Raw genomic sequence first — 22,190 nt, 5'->3', positions numbered from 1 at the left:
TGACCTGACGGCAAAACTCGGCCAAGCTGATGACACGCGCGCATGATGCAAACGAGCTCCGCTCTTTCGATACTCCGACCGCTCTGGCCGGACAGCTCGTCTTTCTTCCAACCGTTTTGCGGCGACCGGAAATTCCAACGACTCGAAATATGTCTTTTACATACGGAGTTTTTAAAGACGAAGGTACGATGTGCCTGCAACTAAAGATGTGCAATTTTGCGATTTGTCGCAATTTTCTTTTTTGAATCGCGACGCGATACAATTTTTAATCGCAAACTCAGATTTATAATTAATCTTGTGTCTACTTATTAAATATTTTTATAGGAAAATAGTAAAAAGTAAAAAATTTTTACAATTTTATATGATTTAAATATTATGAATCCCATTTGGTTCGCCAATTACTAAATACTTATTTTAACAGTAAACATAATTTAAGTAGTCTGATTGCAATTTGTCTTTATTAGCTCGTGAAAATTTGATGAAACGTGTGATGTTTTATTTTAAACGTGTAAAAAATTTTAAACGTGTAAAACTAAAACAGTAAGAAATTAAAATAAAAATTATTATATTTATGTGCACAAGTTTTTATTTATTGCAAGATATGAAAGAAATTTATTTTTGCATATTATGAATAAATATTTGTATATATATATATATATATATATATATATATATATATATATATATGTATATATTTTAATATTTAGAGAAAGAGAAAGAGACAGAGAGAGAGAGAGATAGAGAGAGTTCTTCTAATTTAATTAAATAAGTTCAAGTTGTTATTAATTATTATGTCATATTTGGTATAACAAAATATTTTATAGAATTCTTTTATACATTTGTGCGAACGATTCAATTAACGTGCAATAAAAACCGATATAATTTTCTGTTTCATAAAATTGCAATTCAAAATGGTGTATGCGATATAAAATGATACGTGATTTAAAATTGTATTTATAGTACAAAATTATGCATAATTTAAAATATAAAAGTAAAAATCGCAATATGTATATCATTTATGTATACTGCGGTTCGTAAAAAAGATAGCAATCACTGTGCATAATTTTGTAAATCGCACATCTTTACCTGTAATCTGCAAAATTGCGCTTTCTTTTAAATTGAAGTGTATATATTGGTGTATATATATATATTTTTTTTTTTCTTGTAAAAATCGGTCCCCTCGTCATTTTGTAATTTAAACGTAGTTGTTAAAGCAAGACCATTGGCAAGAAAAGTGAATGCCTTGAGAGATATTTCGTACTTTTTTATTTTGATATGCTCTCAGAGAGAAAAAGTGAAATATGAAAAGTGAAATATTGTAAAACGTTCTCCTTTCAGTGACCTTGTTTTAATGTAAAATATGTAAAATGTCAAGAAAAATCGATCGATGCAAAAAAGCATTTAGCTATATTTAAAAAAAAAGTGCAATTGCGTATCGCAAATATATATTCGTGCTTGTGAAATAAGTAATGTTATATAAAGTAAAATTTTATTATATCTTCCCTCCTATTCCTTTCCATTTTATTTTAATTGTGAAGAGAGAAATACATTTCTTATTCAAATTGCTCAAATTACTATACAATATTTTGCAATTTACGAAACATATGCAATGCAGGAACATTGATATTAAATAAATGAATCTCGCATAATATTTCCGCGGTAATATCGATTTGAAGTATTCATTATTAAAATAATAATCACAAATTGTAGAGCACTGTGCGTGTATATATATATTCAGTAAGGCTCGAGATATTTGCAGAAATAAAAGCAGCTGACATTTTAATCAGGCAAAGCTTCTTGCCGTTAATTATAATATCGTTATTTTATGCAAATTATGACGGAAGTACTGCAGAATGTATACTAACGCTGCGTTATCGTGCACAAGGCACTGCTTTACGTTTTTATATTCTGTCGATAATTTTAGAGTAGCCCTTTAACGTGCAGCGGCTAAAAAATTAAAGCCCACTTTTTTGCGCAGCGTATAATTATTTATTGATACATGGACGGTAACTAATTGATAATGATCGCTGCTTACGTTCATTTTTAAGAGAGAACTGCCAGGAAACAGTCTATTCTGACTAAAAGGAAAGTTATTAAGTCCATTTATTACGCTCGTTTGTCCACGTCGATGACGATCGACGCTGAGCGAAGGCGGAGAGCGGAAGAGGAGGGGATTATAATTTCTACGCGGTTATCATATGATAAATGACCTTCGGTTGCGGATGGAGACATCGTATCGACCTAGTGAATGCATCGATAGCACGTTCTACGTCTCGAGGCGATTATGCGCTTTTGAGAAACGTACGCGCGCGAACACTCTGACGCGTGCACTGAAAATATATCATTTGGCTCGCGGCGCGTTCTATATTGTCCCGCGTTACGCGTGCCGAATCGTGTCGTTGAGTAAACGAGCTGCTCGGCCAAGCTCTCTTAATGCGCAGCGTTCTAAGGGAAGCGACCGGATTACAACAAGGCTCTCTCTTTATATTCGAGTGACGTGACGTCAGAGTGTCAATTGGGTAAAAAATTACCGGCGACGACGTTTGACGATGGACGAGAGCGTTTGCGTAATCGGAGCACAATATGACTTCTGTAATCCGAATTGGCGCGTCGTAGCTTTCCGATTGTATTTATCTTAACGCACTTAACGTGCATCTTTGTTTTACGGTTCCTCAATTACGGATCATTCGCATTTGTCGTTTATTTTCATCAGTTGTACAGGGATATGAAAATTATTAAGACTCTTACATGTACTTTAACATCTTTAGAAAGTATTTGTGGTTGTTTATATTTAAAAAAAATTGCGTATAAATGTTATAATTAATTATAGTCGGCAAGATATTTAAAAAAAAAAAAGCGTAGGATACAAATCTCTAAGGAGTGCGTTATAATAGACCGCGTTATAATAGACCGCGCACTCTTTTACCTTTCTTTTTGTACCACGATTTCTCTCTGTACTCTACGCTATAAAAAACTTTGTGTTAAATTTCACACATTTCACATGCCACAAACGGTCCATTCTAATTTTTCTATTAATTCAACACGAGATGAATATACGTTAGAAAGTAATACAATTATTATGTAAAAAATTAACACAAAGAAAATATAACACTAATACAATTTTAAAACAAATTGTGGAAGCATATTTCTTTAGTAAAATTAACGTATATAATATGTCGACGTGTATATTTTATTCATTTATCTTAGAATTTACGTTTCAAAATTACAATCTTTTTATGTTCTTTGTTCATTTACCCATAAATTGTGTGTTGGTTACACTAAGGCTGGTATTTATAATCCCCTTAGCCCATTCTACATAAAATGCATAGCACGGCATAACATAGCTAAGACCGCTGGACCAATGAGAATCTTATGTAAATCAATATGGCGACTTTATGCTGAATGCTCATTGGTCCACTAATCTTATGTTACGTTTATGCTCTGTTACGCATTTCATGTAGATGTAAGAGAATGTTTTATATAGAAGGATTTAAGGACCCTTTATTTTACATCCATTTTTTAATGTTGAAGTCAGAAATAAAATGCATCAAGAAAATTCTTACAATTTGTGCATAAAAATTAACATGTTTTTTTTTTGTAAAATATCATTTGTGATCGATAGAACTTGTGAGATATATGGAAAACTTATCTTTTGTTTCGGTGATTAATAAATTATCGAAAAGAACGTTTTGCTGAAGTATTTAAAAATTTAGTTGGATACAGATTTGGAAATAATTTGTTGGACCAAAATAATTAAAAGGAATGCTCAAGCATAATGAGCAAAAATGTTGACGTTCTGGTAATTAGTTTGAGCGTTTTACATAATTATTTTGATGTAAATTATTTTCAGATCTGTACCTAAACTTTTACATATAATACTTTAGCAATACTGTTCTTTCTGTACATGTATGTCGAATTGTGTCTAATCAAGGGTGAAATCAAAGTGTTTAACAACTGTCGAATTGAAATAAATATTTGCTTTTAAATATTATGAAATTATTAGTCTTCGGGGTATTTTAATGCTATGGTAATTATTTTAAATGTAAAAGTGCTTCATTAAAAAGAAAAATAACGTTGTATATTGCAAGAGTAATTTAGCTTTCTGACATGTCATTTTTTACACAAACGTTGAATGTATACATATATAATTTGTTTGTGAGTTTTGTGTCGATATGAAATTGTGATTTTTTTTCCGCTTTGAATTAAGTCGCCATTGTCAACGCGGATTTTGCAATCGAGCTAGCAGGAGTCTTAAAAGACTCAAGCCCCAAAATTTGAGCAAGGATCGATTTTAATGTAAACACAAAATATTTTTCACTGTGCACTATCCCTCTAGCTATATTGAAACGCTCGTCTTCCGGGTATGGCAGTAAATTAAGATAGAGAAATGTAGAGACGGTCATCGGCCCCGTTCGTTGCCGTCAATTAATGATCTGTGTCAATTCGCGAGGGCGCCCTCGTCCCGATTTGCTTTTATTCTCTGTGTCTGCTTAGTAATTACGGTTGCCTCTGGCGAAAATAGTGTTTTTATTAAAAGTCTATGATATTTGCTTAAATGTTGAATAGATGGTTAATTGGAGTTTTAAAATGTTTATTGAAGTGTTTACGAGGTGGAAATTCATACATGAAATTGTTTATGAGATGTTTGATAGGCGTTCGAGAAGTGTTGTGTGATGTTTTCCAAGTTGACAACAATGTTGTAAATGTTCGGGGGATTTTTTATTTAAATATCCTTTGAACAATTGTAACTTTCCAGAAACATCACGCAACATTTTCCGCGAACGCTTATTTTCAATATAAAACTATTTTCATCGGGATTCTACACTGAGAGAACAAGTTACTAAATTTTAATAAACATTTGTTTGAATACTCGCAATAAAATATTTAATGTAAATAAATATTTAGTACAAGAATCACTAATGTAATTTTGACTAGCATTGTTGTATTGAGTAAAAATTTCTATAGCGTAAGTAAATATTTTATTGCAAGTATTCAAACAAACATCCATTAAAATTTAGTAATTTTTTTCAATTTAGATATTATCAGACTTCTGTATGAATTAATATTGTGCAGAACGAAAAATTGTATCGTCAAAATACATCTCTCATTTACTTCTGTCTTCGACTTCAATTTTGAGCACTCGTATCACTCGCAAAGAATCATTTTATTATAATATCGATGAAAAGTTTCATACTGTGCCTTACATTCTATTGTGTGTTGATTTTTATTTATGAGAAATTTTTTTTACGAGAACTACGCCTCATAGCGATGCTGCGTAGTATTCGCAAGAAATCTCCTTGTTATAGATGTTTGTCAATTGTTTATGAATAAAACGTTTGACATTGTTTTTATACGCGCTGAAACCAGCGTTACGTCATTGTTTTCGAAGCGTTTCTTACGAAGCGTTTTAATGTCGCTTAATGACATAGTTTCAAACATTTCCATCGTAGTTTTTTAAGTGTTATTCAACAAGGAAAATTGTTATTCAACACAGGATTTATCAGATGTTTGCAACATGTTTCCAAACAGTATAATCATCAATGAAATTCTTCATTAACGGTATAATCGCCGATAAAATTCCTACATACAGATACGAATACAATTTATCGCGAACAATTTTTGCCACGGGCGCGCGGTGTTCAAGTGTGAACAGCGAATAAACACGCCACGCGGTCTAGCGTCACAGCGATTAAACGCCGAGCTAGGCGATTCCTCATTAGCAACGTGGCATCCGCAAAAACACTAGCCACTCATATCTCGCTCGGTTACCTTCGTTTGTTTACGTTAGTCGATAAGGACTATCTGCGCACCGCGTGAAATCACGCGAGCCAACTTCGCATTCAGCGTGGGTCGATGCAATGCAAAGCGTATTCGGTCTTACTATTACTATTCTTTTCGCATAAACACATCTCGCGCGTAAATTTATGTAAAGTATATGCGGCCATCGCAATCATCGTAAAACCTGAACGTTCAAGCCCCATTCCTGTTTGAAATTATTCCGACGCGCTTGCGCGTATAATTAAAACGTGACAATATTTCTTCTCAGCTCCAAGAATAATACTTGCAGCAATAATTAATAACGTTTCATCTGCCAACAGTCGTTTAATCTATCAAGAGTTTAATCTATCACGTTCTCTCCTTCGGAACAAATTTTTTCTTCAAACAAGACCTCGTTTCCGAGAAAGGTGACTTTGAAAGTTGAAAGACTAAAAATATCACGCTCCTTCGAGTTTGGACGATCTTCAACAAGTAGTGTTGCGCTTAGATAACTTAAAAGTATTTAGATAAAGATCAAATAAATTACGTGTAAACGTATCTTAGATAAGATAAAGATGATTTAATTTTAAATTTATCTGTATATCGTTTTATTTACATAATTTTGAAATAATATCGCTGTTGAAGAAAACAATTTAGGATATAAAAACAATGTATTTATATTTTTATTTATAAATTTTTATTTCTTAAAAACAAGTGTTTAAATATTAATTTAATATAAAAGAAAATATTTCTTTTTTTATTTGATTCAATACGCAAATAAAATTTAAAGTTAAAAATTTAGAAGGAATTTATAACTTACATTACATCTTGGGGAAAAAAGTTTATACATAATCATAAAATTTTATATGACCATGTATAATTATATATGATCATATATGGTAATATAACTATTTATATATATAATTATATATGATATGTATGATTATACAAAACAATCAAATTCCATGTATAATTATATGTATATATTTTTATATAATTATATGATTTTTTATGTATAAACTTTTTTCCTCATGATAACATAACATAGTTTTTTGTAAAAGTTTTTGAATCAGCATTAGTGCAATTTTTACTACATTGCGCTACTACTTTCAGTATTTATTGCAATCATTTATTACTTTAAAAACTTCTCCTATTAGGAGAAGGAAATTATAACTTGAAAGTAAGAATAAAATTACCTTTTCAAAAAAAGATAAAAAAAGGCACATGTGCGTCTATCTTTTTCTTATAAAACCCAAGTGGTATGTATATATCCTCAGATAAAAATAATATCACGTGGGTAATCTAATTCAGCCTAAGTGATATATGTATTAAAAAAAAATCTATGAAATTTTTCAATGGCGCCAATTATAAAGAGAATATATTGTTTTTCGAAATAAAACGCTGTTGTACTGCTTTTAACAAATAAAATTCAATATCTTTGTATTTTGAGACTTCTTCTATTTCAACCTAAATGGTTGTAACTTTAATTCTTAAAAAACTAATGATATTACATTAAATAAAACTCAAGTGGTAGTATCTTTATTTTTTAAATAAAACACAAGTGGTGATATCTTTAATTTTTTTACAACAAAATTTAAGTACCAAACAAAACTAATTTTGTGCTTTCATTCAAATATTTATATTCTAATCTAGGTTGAATATTTAATTTAAAAAAGTTTTAATAGAATATAACAACCTTAAAGATTTCTTAAAAAATAAACGTACAAAATATTGAGAAAATTTTATTAAAATAAAAAAGAAATTTTTTAATTGTAACTTTGATAATATTTTGTTGTACACACCTTTATATAATTTGAAAAAGATAACATTTCTTTGATCTAACAGTAAGATAAAACACATGGATATAATACACATTCTACTAATCTAGATAAAGACAAAATAAAGCCATTTCTTGATTTAGATGGTTATCCAGATAATTTTATATAGATAAACGACAAGTACCGTCAACGAGTCACATGCGTCATCCAGGCTCGTTACAAGGACGCCTATTAACACGCAAATAAATGTGTGCGACTGCTGATTTAAATAAAAGAAGAGAGCTTTTTCTCTCTCTCTCTCTTTTTATCACCTTTTTTTCATTCTCGTTCTCCTCATGGAGATACCTTGAAGAAGCCGCGACCACAATCGTACCCGTCGCGTGCACGTATGAGATACGAGCCGTGCCGCTGCACCGCGCGCCGCGCGCGTAACGTGACGTGCGTAACCATCGACGACACGCAGTCTCGAGACGCGGCGAGGCGTGCGGTTGAACGTGCCCGACGTAGTCAGCTGTAGCCGCGTCGACCACGAGTGACTGGTGATAATTCCGCGCGCTCATTATGCTTCCCTGTGCCAGACGCGCGAGGCGCTTGCGAGTGGCGTCGCGCTGCTGCTGGCGCAATCGGAGATCTCTTTAACTCCGACATTTACTTTTAAATCGCTCGCCGCTCGGCGCCTCAGCAGGATTCAATTTTCGCTGAGAAAACGAAAATTGAGCGCGGATTGCGTAACGAACAGCGCGGGCACGTCGGGGACGACGATCTCTTTTTTTTTTTTCTTCTCTCTCACAGAGACGTCTTACGACTTGCGGAGAGCCGTGAAAGGCGGTCAATTTGTCCCCGTATCGGGGCGAGCGAAATAATCCCGCGACAATTTTATTACCGTCGGCGATTCAACTGCGAGCGCGTTGTCCTCTTGTAATTAATGCGCCGCGCGCATCTCCTCGCCCTCGCGTTCCTCGGCAAGCAACAGCGCTCCTTATCCGTTAGTTAGCCTTGCGTAGAGTGTTAACGATGCCCGACATACCGCTCCGATTCCTTTTAAGCGTTATTTATGACCATTGTGTACTGAATGAGTGGAATCTTTAAAACTTTTTTAGAATGTCGTTAAGTCGAGAATGCATATATATGTATATTGAGCGGCGATACGCGATGCGCGCGGGCGTAGCGATCGAAGAGGAAGAGAATCGCGGGAGTTAAACGTCGAGAATTAAAAGCTATCGGGCTAGATAAAACGCGAGAGCGTAACATTACGCACGATTACGCAACGCTCCGCGCGATCACGCTTACGTTAGTTTTTATATCTCTTATCTTTTTTTTTCTTTTCTTCTCTCTCTCTCTCTCTCTCTCTCTCTCTTCGTCTGCCTGCCTCTCGACGCTTTTTGCATCGGTGCACTCGAGCCGCACGTGATTGACAGAGGCAGTTTAATTATTCGCACGCAGAATTTTCGAGGCACGTGCATCGCCACTGTACACTTGAAACAAGTACACGTCCATCAGTTTCAAGAATTAATGACAATGCTCCATCATGTTACGTCAGGAGACCCCGCGAGTGAGTGTCCTTACGCGAGCGCGTCCATCTCGCGTGGGCGTCATTACGGCAATCGTCGTCGGGCTACGTGTTCAAGCGTTATGCACTCACTACTCGCACTCAATTCGCGCGGCCGATCGTCTTTTTATCCTTGTTACTTCTCCGCTGTTGCATCGCGTTCGGTGCGGCGGAAACGCATCACTCGTCAATTACGAGCTTTTCACGGAAATCGGGTCGTAATCGTCCTGTCTTCGAACCGAAGTGTGTTTCTTTTTTTTTTTTGCCTACAGGCAAATATGATATCGCCCTTGATTTACTGAAGCGGAAGAGACTTTCCCAGTTTCAACTGGGTGGAAGATCGAGGAAAGATGTACTCACTTGTATTTTTAGCGAGATCTCTCGGCACTTTACCTTCAATACTTCTATCTAATTGTATGAACTGTGTTTAAAGAAGTTTTCTAGTGTTTTTACGTAATGTGAGAACTTGATGAAGTTTTGAGAATAAGTTTATGATTGATGTATAAGCTGTTTTAAATTTTTTGAATTTTTTGACAGTTTTAATTTTTTTTTTTTAATGTAAAATAAACTTTCTAGAAACAGAGTTTTATTTTGCATTGAGTTTTATGAGAAAGAGAGTTTCAAGTAATTTAGCAAACAACGTGTAAGAATTTTGAAAAATTTTATTTATATGAAAGAATGAAATTTAAAAAATATTTTAAAATTAAAATAAATGTATCATTTTCGTATATGAAATGTTTATTAATTATATGCAAAATTATGCAATTTTACTTAAATATGACATTATACGTGTGAAAATGTGGCAGCAACATTTTTATTACTACTATTTATTAAATCATTATTATAAGTGATTTTTTTCAACTTTTTTTACACCAAACTCAATATTTTTAAATAAATTATCAAGTTGGAGTATCTCCTTCTATTTAATCCATATACATTAGTCGTATCTTAATTATCTTATTATTTTATTAGATACGAAAAAATTAAAATGTATTTAAAAATTTAAAAGTATTTTTGGTTTTTAATCTATATATTGATTTGCGCTCTTTCCTTCTGCATATTGTTATCGTTCTGGATAACCGGAAGTATGTTTAAGTATCGATACAATTGTTTGTTATTCTAACAATTACGAAGGAAGAGGGGAATTAAATTCCAGGAAAAGTTTGCGAACAAAGAATCTTTGTTCCACAATATCCGGCCAATTCTACCCACCGATCGCTCACGCGTACTTGACTTTTCTCTGTGCAGTGTCAGCCAGCTGATGGAGGCGATCGAGAGGGAATGTGGTGTGGTAGCGGCGCATCAGGTGCTGCTCATGAGCGGAGGCGAGTGCTTGGAACCAACTGCACGTGTGTGCTCCTACTCGGCTGGAACCGACACGAACCCGATCTATCTGTTCAGCAAGGCCGCCATTGAGAGCAGCCTCCCACCCACGCCGAGTATAGATTACGGTTCCGGTGAGTAACCAGCTTCCTTTTCTCACTCGCGACCCTATCGTGCGAAATGTAGGTGATGCTTTCTTAGTAACACGCCAACTTGCGTGATTAGTTAATGCGGGCCAACTGTATTGATCGGAAATCTTCTCGCAACGAAATGTTTCTTTTCTTTTCAACGGGAAAAATATTATTATTAGATTGATGCAGAAATAATGTCGGGGTTTTTATTGTTTTAAATTTTGGCGCCTTATCCTACAAGGGTTACGGTTATGATCAATTGTGTTCATCTTGCATCATTTTTTCAAGCACAGTTTTCGCTCTATCAATTGTGCTAGTCATTTTATTCTCGATATTAACTTTGTGATCAATTATTATTATTGTTAAAAATGAAAAAGAAGCAATTGTTTTCGTACGAGTTCAAATTGGACTCTAAAGCAGCGGAAAGGAGTTGAAAAATTAATGAGGCATTTAACCAGGGAACTGCAAATGGATAGTACAACGATGGTTTTTTGTAACGGAGAGAGACGAGAGTCTTCTTCATCTTGAAAAGATGAAGAGGGCCTACAGCCGCTGACAACAACCTGGCGAAGATAATAATTGAAGCGTATCCATTAAAAATTACTTGAGAGCGGTTTGCCCAGGAACTAAATGTTGATCAATCAACGGTCGTTTTAACCAAATCGGATAAGTAAAAACCGACATTATTTTTGCATCAACATTTCTCGGTATCGTCATGCGAAAAACACGTGATGGAAGACTAGCAGTATTGTTGATGACGTGCAAACGATCACGTTTTTCTGAGTTAATCGATATCTATTATAGTCCGTACACTTGTAGCGCGGCGGTATTTACACCAGCGTGTATCTCTCGGGGTGAATCGGTTCTTTCCATAGCGCGATAAATTCGTGAACTCGTTCCAGTGCTCGATAGCGTATTATTAGATTCTCACGGCTTAATTCCGTCGGTATTGCGAATATGGGTGATTAATTTCGACCAGAGAGGCCGACAATTTCGAGACTTCCATCACGTAGCGCGGTTCGTTAGCGCACAGTCTTGCCGGGAGGACGGCATCGATAAGATCCTTATTCTGATTTTTCTGCACGGAAAGGACGCTTTTGCTGAAGTATTTAAAAATTTAGCCGTATTCAAAGTTGAAAATAATTTTATCGGATCATCAAAGTAATTCAAATATGATGATTCATAAAGGAAATTCAAGTATGACGCGAAAAATAATGCTGCAAAGAAAGTTTTGACGTTTCAACAACCAACTTAAATATCTTACGTAATTATTTTGATGGTCTATATAAAATAATTTTAGACCGTCAAAACATTGATATAATGATCGTAAAATTATTTTTAGATCTGTATCCAGGTAACTTTTAGATTCTTCGACAAAACTGTTCTTTCCGCGTGAAAAGGAAGTGACATTAATATCGAAATATTCGTCATCGTCATAAAATTTATATTCAAGAATATTACGTTTTAATTCGAGTCGCGCATTTTTTTTTTTTTTTTTTATATCTCGTGATGAAGAAGTTTAAGAGAACGTCACGCGATGCTCTGTTCTCGATAGAAATAATGTGCTCCTGCTTTCATCCCGTTATTCTTAATTTGCGAGAGCTCAGTTAGGCTCGGCGTTACGCGCCTCGTCCTATTTTATACTTTCTTTTTTAGTCACTCTCTTCTTTGTTTTGTCCCGTTAGACCGCCGCGTGTCCGCGACTCGCTTCATTACCGCGCTCGTTCTCTCTTTCTCCGTGATCGTACGATCGAGGTGTGAGCTATGATTTAGCGACACGCATATATTTCTTACGGTGAGCCTTGTTTCTAGACTGTTCGTGATTCGACCGCAAATCACATTCATCGTGAAATCAATCCGCATCGTCGATGGCGAGCGATCTTACGATCTAACTAGCATGGCCATAGATCAGCAGTGACTTTTTCCAAGAACGAGAATCTGAATATCAGTAGAAACTTGGTATAAATCATACCGATAAGTTTTTTGTTTTCTAGTATTTATGTCGCATTAAATTTAGTTGATTCACCATGTTTCGCGCATATTAAATCTACTCGAAATTACCCGAAGATAAAGTTTTGCTGTATTTCACTACAAATTCACTATAAATTTATCGTGTGGTGATAAGTTTGGGATAATCTGGCAATCTATCAAGTATTATGGGTATAATGATAGAAGTTGAAATACACAAGACATTATTAACTGTTTAATAAAAAATCGTGTAGCAAACAATGTAATTTGTTAAATATTCTAAAATTTAAAAAAATCGATATTTTTTTTTATATAATGATATATAATCATGTATGAAAGTTGTTTTTATATTATTTAATGTTATTATGATATATCTACATATATCTTCTCTTGACAAACACGGTTGTCAAAGTAGAATTCGAATCCGGGACTTCTGTGACTTCTGTAAACAGTGCGCCAACCAATTTACTGTAGCATTGTAAAATTATAAAATATTGTTTATTTCTACTTGGTATTTAAAATAGTAAAGACTCAATTATTCAACATATTTTAAAATCATTGAAGTTTATAACTGTACAATCTAGTAAAAATAATTAAACATTTTATATTTATTTTATTTTCTTCACAATATTTCAAGGAGGAAGGATTTTATAAATGTTTGTAAGCATCAATATTATTAAATTGATTATTAATTTTATATTGTAATATTACTATTCAATTTAAGAGCTGCATTTTAAGATCGAAAGTAATAGCGCGTGGTTTGAAAAAAATGTATGTACGATAAAATTACACAAGAAATATTATTTGAGCAGTAATCCTTGTTGGCGTTTTAACTTTTTGCGGTGTAGTACATACTCATATGTTACCTTTCTTTACTCAGTTCTTTTACAACTTTTAAAAATACGTTCTTTTATATTTTTTTAAATACACATTTTTACATATTTTTGGAGTAGCTGATTATAAATGTGTTGACAATTATGAAATTCAAAATTTCAGTCAAACGTAATGGAAAATAGAAAAAGTTGTGTGATCTCCGTGATATTACATCTCTTTTGATTTTGTTTATAATTTAGAAAATAAAATTCCTAGATTTCGTTTTTGGTTCATTATTTTGGGTCCGCCATTTTGAAATTATCACGTTTAATTTCTGCGACTCCAATTATCGAGTGTGTTTCAAATTCTAAGAAAAACAATATTTGTTTATTCTATTGGATTCGGATTTGAAATTTTCAAAGTTTTCAAACTTGGATTTCGAATTCAAAGTTAGCGATCTCAAAAATCTTTTGAGTATCAAGTTTCGTGGAAATTGGATTGATAGAAAAATATCTGCCACCACAAGGGTAATATTTTATATTTTACCGTGTTAAGATATAAAATATGTACAGAAGACATTGGATAAATCAGAGAAAAATACAAGTCCACGAAATAACATGTTGTTCTACGGCTACCAGAATAAATTTGAAATTTAAAATTTTAATTTTAAATCTTTGACAAAATTCCGTCACATGTATACGGATTGATCTTTCGATGGCGCCACGTTAATATTTTTGCGTATGAAACGATCGGAAGAGAAGAGAGAAGATTTATGAGATATTGAGAATTTAAAGATAATTGATTTATGAGAAACACTCTTAAAATATTTAAGACCATCTTTATATTTTGAATAATTCTTCGATATAAAAAGTCTGTCTTGAAACCTTGCTATCATTCTTAAACCGGTTTTTTTCACTACTACTGATGTTTAGTGTAAGACGGTACGGTATACATTTTTCAACGTCTCGTTCTGTATAATAGCATAAAAGCCGCTACATCAATATACATTTCGCTGATTATCGTTTTTGTGCTTCCTTCGGTAAATCCGTGTCTCTGTCTTGCAGCGATCGTAAATGCGTTAATCGCGCAAAAGGCGCTAGATCTATTCCAGTTAATTACACCTTCAGGTATCCTCGACGTTTTCTCGCGCTAACATGTCACGTCCAGCACGACGATGCCAGCGTGAGTACAAGATAATGGGAGGTATGGGAAGGACTTGATTATTTATCCCAGACCCCCGTTAGACCGCTAATTGGCATTAGAATGTAGAACGACAACGGGCGCGTTATGCATCCGATAAAATCTCCCGTGTCGTCGCGAAAACTTTGTCGCCGGGTCATAGACGTCGCCGCCGTGAGACCTGCGTTGTTAACGAGGCTCGTGATCAATCGTTCGACCTGATTCTGTTATCCACGGGATAACCATCTGACGGCCCGTCCTCACGCGCGCGCGCGCGCGCGCGTGGGAGAGAGAGAGAGAGATAGAGAGCAATTGCATCTCGGCGACGGATGGGACATCGAGAGCGTCAAGTTCCCGTTGCATAGAACGCGAAACTAGGCCGCTCAGCACGCGGCGTGACGCTTTTCCGCGGAGTCGCAAAAATAGTCAATCAGTGATGCTTCCCGAACATTCGAGGCAGCTCTACATCTCTCTGTCGAGCACACACTCGTTCTCTCTCCCTCTCTTTCCCTCGGGAGAGGCGAGAAGCGGACACGCGGCGGGACACCCGTTGAATTATGGTAGACGTACTACGGTCGATTGAATTACGACACGTACGGGCGAAGGTAACTCAAGAAATGGACATTTACGACTCTGCGAGGCTTGCGGAGCAAGCGAATGGAAGATGCGAACCTCTATCACTGCAGCTTCTTCGGATCGTCAATGTTATGAATCTCGAGTGCGTTAAATGATAGCGGATCGTCGTGTTTGCTTTCACTAAAGGAACTCTGATACCAAGCGTCATTATAAACTTATCGGGGTAGCATTATATTTCGAGTTGCGCAACTTCGATCGGGATTAAATTAAGCGCCGGGATTACCCGTCAGAAAGGCGACATTCAATCGGTTGTTTTGGAGTGTCGCGAATAGAATGGAACCGTTTATCGAGAATCGAAGACGTCGAACGTGACGTTGGAATTGTCAACTGATTAAGGACAGAGAGAGAAAGAGAGAAAGAGAGAGAGAGAGAGAGAGAGCCTTCGTCATTGATCGTGGAACGTGACGGAAGTACGGGTTGCTTAACGCTAGACATATTCACGGTACTATTTCTTCAACGATGAGTTATCGATTTTCGCTCGAAACGAAAGAGACACTTTTATTGTCTTTCTTTATTCGTTCGTACTTTTAGCATCGTCCAATCGTTCAACACAGATATCATTAGAGTTGAAAAGCCCTTCTTACTCATATGTTAGTTCACTATCGGATTTAAATAATCCAAGCGATAGTGCCAATTCTTCCTTGCCAGTAAGGAAGTTGTTTTCAGTTTAAAAAAAGTGAAGGAAAATCACATGACTTTTTCTTTTAACGAAGGACTTCTTAGCATTGCCATCTTTAAAAAAATAAATAACGAAATTGAAGCAATGAAAACGATGATTTTTGTTATTTAGAAGTACTTTCTTTATAATATTGATAAATATTGATTTGGAAAAAATTAGAAAAATGTTTATAATAATGATTTAAATATAGTAGAAAGTGTTGCTGCCACATTTTGATTAGTACGTAACGTCATATTTTTAAAAATTGTAGTACAACCTAATCTGTAATTTATGAACATTTTATATTTATACGAAAATGATGTTTACGAAGATGGAACTTTATTTTTTCAATCCGAAAATGTTCTTATGAATATAATTTTTCATAGTTTGTTTGCGACTAAATTCAAACTTTTTTGCATTAGACTGGATGCTATTTTAAAAAGTTATATTTTAAGTTAAATCTTTTATGCCCGAGATATATATATCTTGGTCCTTGAAAAACTTATGTCTTGCACAAAAATAGAGATAGCGACTTCTTTCTGGGCTCATTTTAGAGGGAGAATAGGACTCGTCACACAAAAAATCAACATCAATCGTGAATTTCACCTCTCGATTTTTATATCTCGTTAAATGGAGTAAAAGTGAAAAATATATGTATCTTCTAGAAAAAGATAAATGTTTCAAGGTTTCTTTCATTTAGAAAGTTAAAGATTGAAAAAAAACCATTACTTAATTTCAAAATGGCGGATTTCAATGGCAGACTAAAATGTTAAATTTTATTATCAGCTGTCAGGTTTAATACAGCTAACGAAATCTAAATAAAGAATTTTACGTTTTGATCCGCTACATTGGATTCGTCATTTAAAATTTTAAAATGTTGATACATAATCGGATTCATAATCAACAATCTCAAAAATCTTTAATGAGAATAGATATTAATTATTCCTAGAGAACAGTTAGACATGAAAGGGTTAAAAATATTTGTACGACCAAAAAAATTTTAGGAATGTTTATATATTAAATTAATAAATTAATTTAAATTAAACGTTTATTTGTGAACTTATTTTCGACATTTTCAAGTTTTTGTATTATGTGAAAAGACTGAAGAACCTTTCTAAATCCAATTGGTTCAACTTTGCGGTCAACTGAATCTCGTTTGTCAGATGCAAGCGAAATTGCATTTGTCGAGAAACGTTACCTTTGGTATCGCGATACTTTCCTTTTTCTCGGTTTGTAATCTTCGAGTGACCTTGATTAAAGTTTTTATCACTAAACGGTAAAGCTTTCTCTTTTTGCGTTTTGTTATCAATTATTTTTGAGATGGAAAAATATTTTCATAAATCTATGGACAATAATTAGACCGAATAAACAGCCGGCAATATTGTACGAATGATTGTACGATAGATAACATTTACGTTGAATTATAATTATAAGATAGAAAAGAGTTGCCAATACTGGTATAGACCCTCGAAAGCTGAACTCCCTTATTTTTTGGAAATTAAATTACATTGCACTGCATTAATACTGATAAAAACATGATCTGCTTAGATAATTAAAGAAATAAAAACCCATACTATACATTCGTTGCTTTTTTATATGTAAAATTTGCTAAAAACGAATTTTTGAAAAGTAAAAATGAAATTTTTGCGATTGTAAATAATATTAAAAATATTATTGACATCATTAAATCATTTTACATGTAGCTTCCTAACATTATTTTGTTTAGATTTTTCTTTTTCATATTTTCCTCATAGTGTTATAACTACAAATGTTTATAAATGTGTTATGAAATTCTTAAATACTTGAAATTTTTTTGAATACTAAAAGTAAGAAAAATAACGATAAATTCACGTATATATTAATAAAATCCAAAAGAAGCGTATAAAGCAAAATGGTTCAATTCTAGTCTCGTAATTTTATAATTTTTGTTGTTTAATACATAAAAATATATTTTATTACTCAGTTTATCAATTTATTTCATAAACATAATTCTTCCACTACAGGACTGTGTGAATTCTGCTATTACTATCTACAGTTTTGGAACGTAATTTCGTACACTCTCTTTATGAGTTATGTTACGGAAAACATTAATTATAAAATACGAAACAGTATTATAAAAACTACTATACCTTCCGATAGAAGAGCTTTCTAGCTTGTTTTTATGTTCTCAAAGTTTTATTTTTAACTTTCGTTTGAGAAATATTATTCGAAAACAAAGTGGTATGCCATTGGTGACTTTCCTCTATTTATAATCAAGGATTAAAATATCTCACAATAGTACGAAGATATAACCAATATAATCGATATATCTTTTGCGTCTGTCTTTCGCGCGTTTACGTCGCATCGTTACAAACACCTTATTGCGACACTTATTTCCCTGGTATCCATAAATACGATCCTAAATATACACGCATTGTAATTAACTGCCTGTGTGACGCGATAAGTCTTCCTCTTTTAATAACGACACGTAGTCTCGTTTGCGATACGATATCGCGCGTCATTGTAAAAAAAAAATTACATTCCGCTATCGCGTTGCAGGGAGAGATCCATTTGCATCGAGCCGATGCGAAACACACGGCTCGGCGATAGCTTTACATCTGGAGTCGACAATCTGGCATAAATCACGCAATACAGATTTTAAAAGAAAATTGGATATTGCCCGTGATCAATGGGTAAAAGAAAAGCGTCAGCAGTCGGGAACGGCGCTACGTACGCGTGCATCGATAATAACACGCTGACAGAAAGTTTCGCAACATTGCACAAAAGTCGGTAAAACGGGGTTTGAAAGTAAGCGGGCGATTTCCCATGTGAATATCGACGGCGTTAGCGTCGTCTCCATTCTTACGCTTCGAGAAAGAGGACAATTCGCAGTCACTTTGCAAAATTTATACTTTGACGTTGGATTTCCCAGCCGGAGACCATAGTTAAACCCGAGAGTAGTCGCGCCTGGGTCACCGCGACCCAGGTCATTACGTTTTCACCCTGTATACGCGCGTGTGCCAAGTGCATGTGCTTATAAGGTCGATACCGTAGCTAGGGATTCGTTAGTTTACCATACGGGGCGGTTTTTCGCTCTTGGCTTTCAGTCTGAAACGTTTGTACGGGTGGCGAGACAAAGGAATACGTACCAAGGTACAATGCTTCTTTCCTCTCACCGATTCTGTATTGTTCAAATTGTCACAAACTGAACAAAATTATTTCATCTGAACAGCAATATAATTGAACTGGACCGCTCAAGTGTTTACACGAATAAGTAAAGAAGCGTCAACCAATGGTCTAGGCCTGGTGCCTAATATTATTTTACATCTAAATCTTGGATACATTTTTAGTTGACCGCGTCGGACTTGAAACCCAATCGCAAACTGATATTGGAAATAATGTCAGAAATTAAATCGATCGTCAATTTAATAACGTTGCTACCAGCACTCTGAAACGCAGTAAATCATTGACAGCGGAGAATTTGTTAGCGGATAATTGACTCGTAGCATTCTACACTGCAAGAAAGTTAACTTTCCCGCGAGCGTCTGAAGGATACAGTTGAGCTGTCGTAAAGTGACATTCTGCATACATTTCAAAATTAATAACACGATAAGTACACGGTGGGTCAAATCGCTCGCGCGATTAAAGAGGTATATCGTTAATATCATGGAGGGATCGCGTGCCGACCCGAGAACGAAATTGTTAAGGTAATGCCCGGGAATTGGTCGAAGCGGTAAAGCACGAAACACGTCGCGTCGTGGAACGTTCTTGCGCGTCGGCTTGACTTGGTCGAGAGGAGGCGGTCGATGGAAAGCTCCGGCGCGGCGCGGCGCAGCGAGAGACCTCGAATGGAACCGCGGAAAGCAATAGTACAGCGTGCGCACGTACGAACTCGCTCGTATGTGCACACACGGGGCTTACCGTAATCGCGTACATTGCTGCAGTCGAGTACGACGACGTTACCGCGGACGTGTGAATGCGCGGGCGCGCCCATTAATATATTACCGATGCGTCCTATTCGAGGCTGACCGGAAAAAACGAGACGGAAGAATTCAGAGCCGTGCAGAAGTAGATAACACTGTAACCTAGTTTCTAAACCAGACGGTTTCTAAATACCGCGCCGATAACGAGCGCTGATAACGTTACACGCGTATACATATCAATGAGACATATTGCGCATCGTGATGTATACTTTTGATTTCGATTACTGGTTTTCATTCGTGAAACTAATAAAACGTATTATCTTGGTTAAGGAATTTATTCGTTCATTTTAAACACGTCTATTTTTGTCAATTTTTAAAGATAAATACGAAATTGAAATTGAAAATTTGTTAATATTTATAAAAATCTTTTAATTAAACTCTGTACATACGAATATGTGCGTAACATAACATTTTTATTGAACAACACATTTTTGTTGTTTATTTGTTATTAAAAATTAAACTATTTTAAAAAGTAAATAATAAATTCAACTTTTTCGAATAGTAGAGAAGAAGGTCCTTGTAAATGTAATAGCCATTTGTGTAATCTCCATTATTAAGTGATCATAAATTACAGTGATTAATTATGGAATCATTTGTAGTCCGTTGTTCAGTGACATTAGTATGCCAATACACAATAGACAATAGCCGATAGACATTTATAAGGTATTTTTACTTTTGAATATTTCGAAATATTTTCAAAGCACACTTTAGCATCCAATTGCACTATTCCCTCATCTTTTTTAAGAGCGTATTGTTACACGAATATATAAATACTTGAGTATTCTTTTGTTTCATTTTATTTAGCTGTACAGATTTTCAGTTACACAAGATTAAACAATAGCATGGAATTTTGCTAATGCAATTCTTTAAGCATACTGCCGTTTCAATAGACCTAATGTGACCTCTTTTTTCAAAGTTTTTACAGCAAAATAGTTGATGCTAATTCTATCGCTAATCTATAAGTTACCTTACATACATTATAGATTTTAAGTTTTGCGGTCTATAATATATATGGAAGATTACGTACACACGTTGCATATATTCTGCAATATTTTCTCTGTATTTTGAATAAATATATAATTTTATAATAAAACACTGTGTTTCTTAAAATTACGCCAATTTTTTAAATATATTTTTATGGGAGGATTACGGTATCATTTCTGTTTCTCTTCGAACTATTATACAATCGTCATATTCTTATTAATAACATTCTAGGTAATAAATTTTTTATAACTTTGAGTCTTTAAGAATCGATTGCACAACACATTGACGAGTGTAATCGTTGAATTTTCAGTTTTAAATATTAATTATTGATAAAGTTATTGTACAAAATGTAAATGGGAAAGGTAGCGATAGTGATACCACCTTTCTTCAAGTATTTAAGATAATTTATGCCAAGTTTTATTGCGATTCTATGCTACGTTGTTTGGTAAATAAACAAACAAGTGAATTTTGTTTATTTACAGAACAATTAATCTCTCCATCGCAATGAAACTCATGTTTAAAGTACTTATGTAAAAAGTTTTAGAGTTTCGTGAGTATTTCTAAATTACATTTAGAAGGACGTTCTATTTCTCGTCGAAATAATTTTTGATCTCCCCGCTAAAAACTTATCAAATTTCTTTTTATATTACTTTCAAATGCAATATACAACGATCTATAATTTTTTATTACTTAAAAATAAGTGTAGTACATCCTTAACATTATATTTTAACGTTATATGTACGTTATGTTCTTCAGTTTTTTTTTTTAGGTTACTCTGGGTTCCACTTGACACTTTGAAGCATTTGTAGCGTCAAGTGGATCGTACTTTCTGTACACAAAGAGAATTTTCTCATAAAATTTATTTCAAAATGTATGACAATCGTACGACAATACTATATTTTGAAGAATTTTGTGCAATTTCCTTTGATTTATTAATATTTATTACACATATTTTATATTTTAACACAGTAAAATATAAAATATGTTTGATTATTTTTACTGAACCGTATAAGTCTCAATATTTTCAAAATGTATTAAACAGTTTGATTTTTTATTGTTTTAAATATTTAGAATGAATTTGTCAAGTAGAGATAAAGTTTGATAAAAACATATACCTTATTTTATATGTAAATTTTACAATGCAGTGTGATATTTTTAATCTAACTTATATCCATTTTCACAATGTAGATTAACGTTAATTTCGGTTTAACTTAGATTGGTTCTTTAATTAGAAATAATTCTCAGAACTGTAGAAAGAGATAAAGAGTAAATTAAATCGAGAGCAAAGTTATTCTGTGGTGGAAATCGATATTAGTCGGTCATAATAATTTTATCATGCAGCATGGTAATTGAGCAGTACACTATTTATACGGTGAATAAACAACAGTATAACGCATTTATCAATAGAAAAAAATGACGTAACACATAAGACAGGAATTTTACTAGGACAAA

At 34.1% G+C, this 22,190-nt stretch overlaps 1 protein-coding gene across 2 annotated transcripts in view; it reads left to right on the top strand.

Moving 5' to 3' along the window:
- LOC105201712 (RB1-inducible coiled-coil protein 1) overlaps window positions 1–22,190 on the top strand; it is a 51,565-nt gene that overhangs the window by 7,180 nt on the left and 22,195 nt on the right. For both annotated transcript variants that reach the window (XM_011169866.3, XM_011169867.3), the window contains exon 2: window positions 10,333–10,541. In XM_011169866.3, the coding sequence (XP_011168168.1) occupies window positions 10,333–10,541 (209 nt within the window). The remainder of the gene's footprint in view (window positions 1–10,332; window positions 10,542–22,190) is intronic.

The sequence above is a fragment of the Solenopsis invicta genome, chromosome 15, assembly GCF_016802725.1.
Source record: "Solenopsis invicta isolate M01_SB chromosome 15, UNIL_Sinv_3.0, whole genome shotgun sequence".
NCBI lineage: Eukaryota > Metazoa > Arthropoda > Insecta > Hymenoptera > Formicidae > Solenopsis > Solenopsis invicta.
The sequence above is the reverse complement of the archived record's forward strand: the minus strand, read 5'-3'. Positions and strand labels throughout refer to the sequence as shown.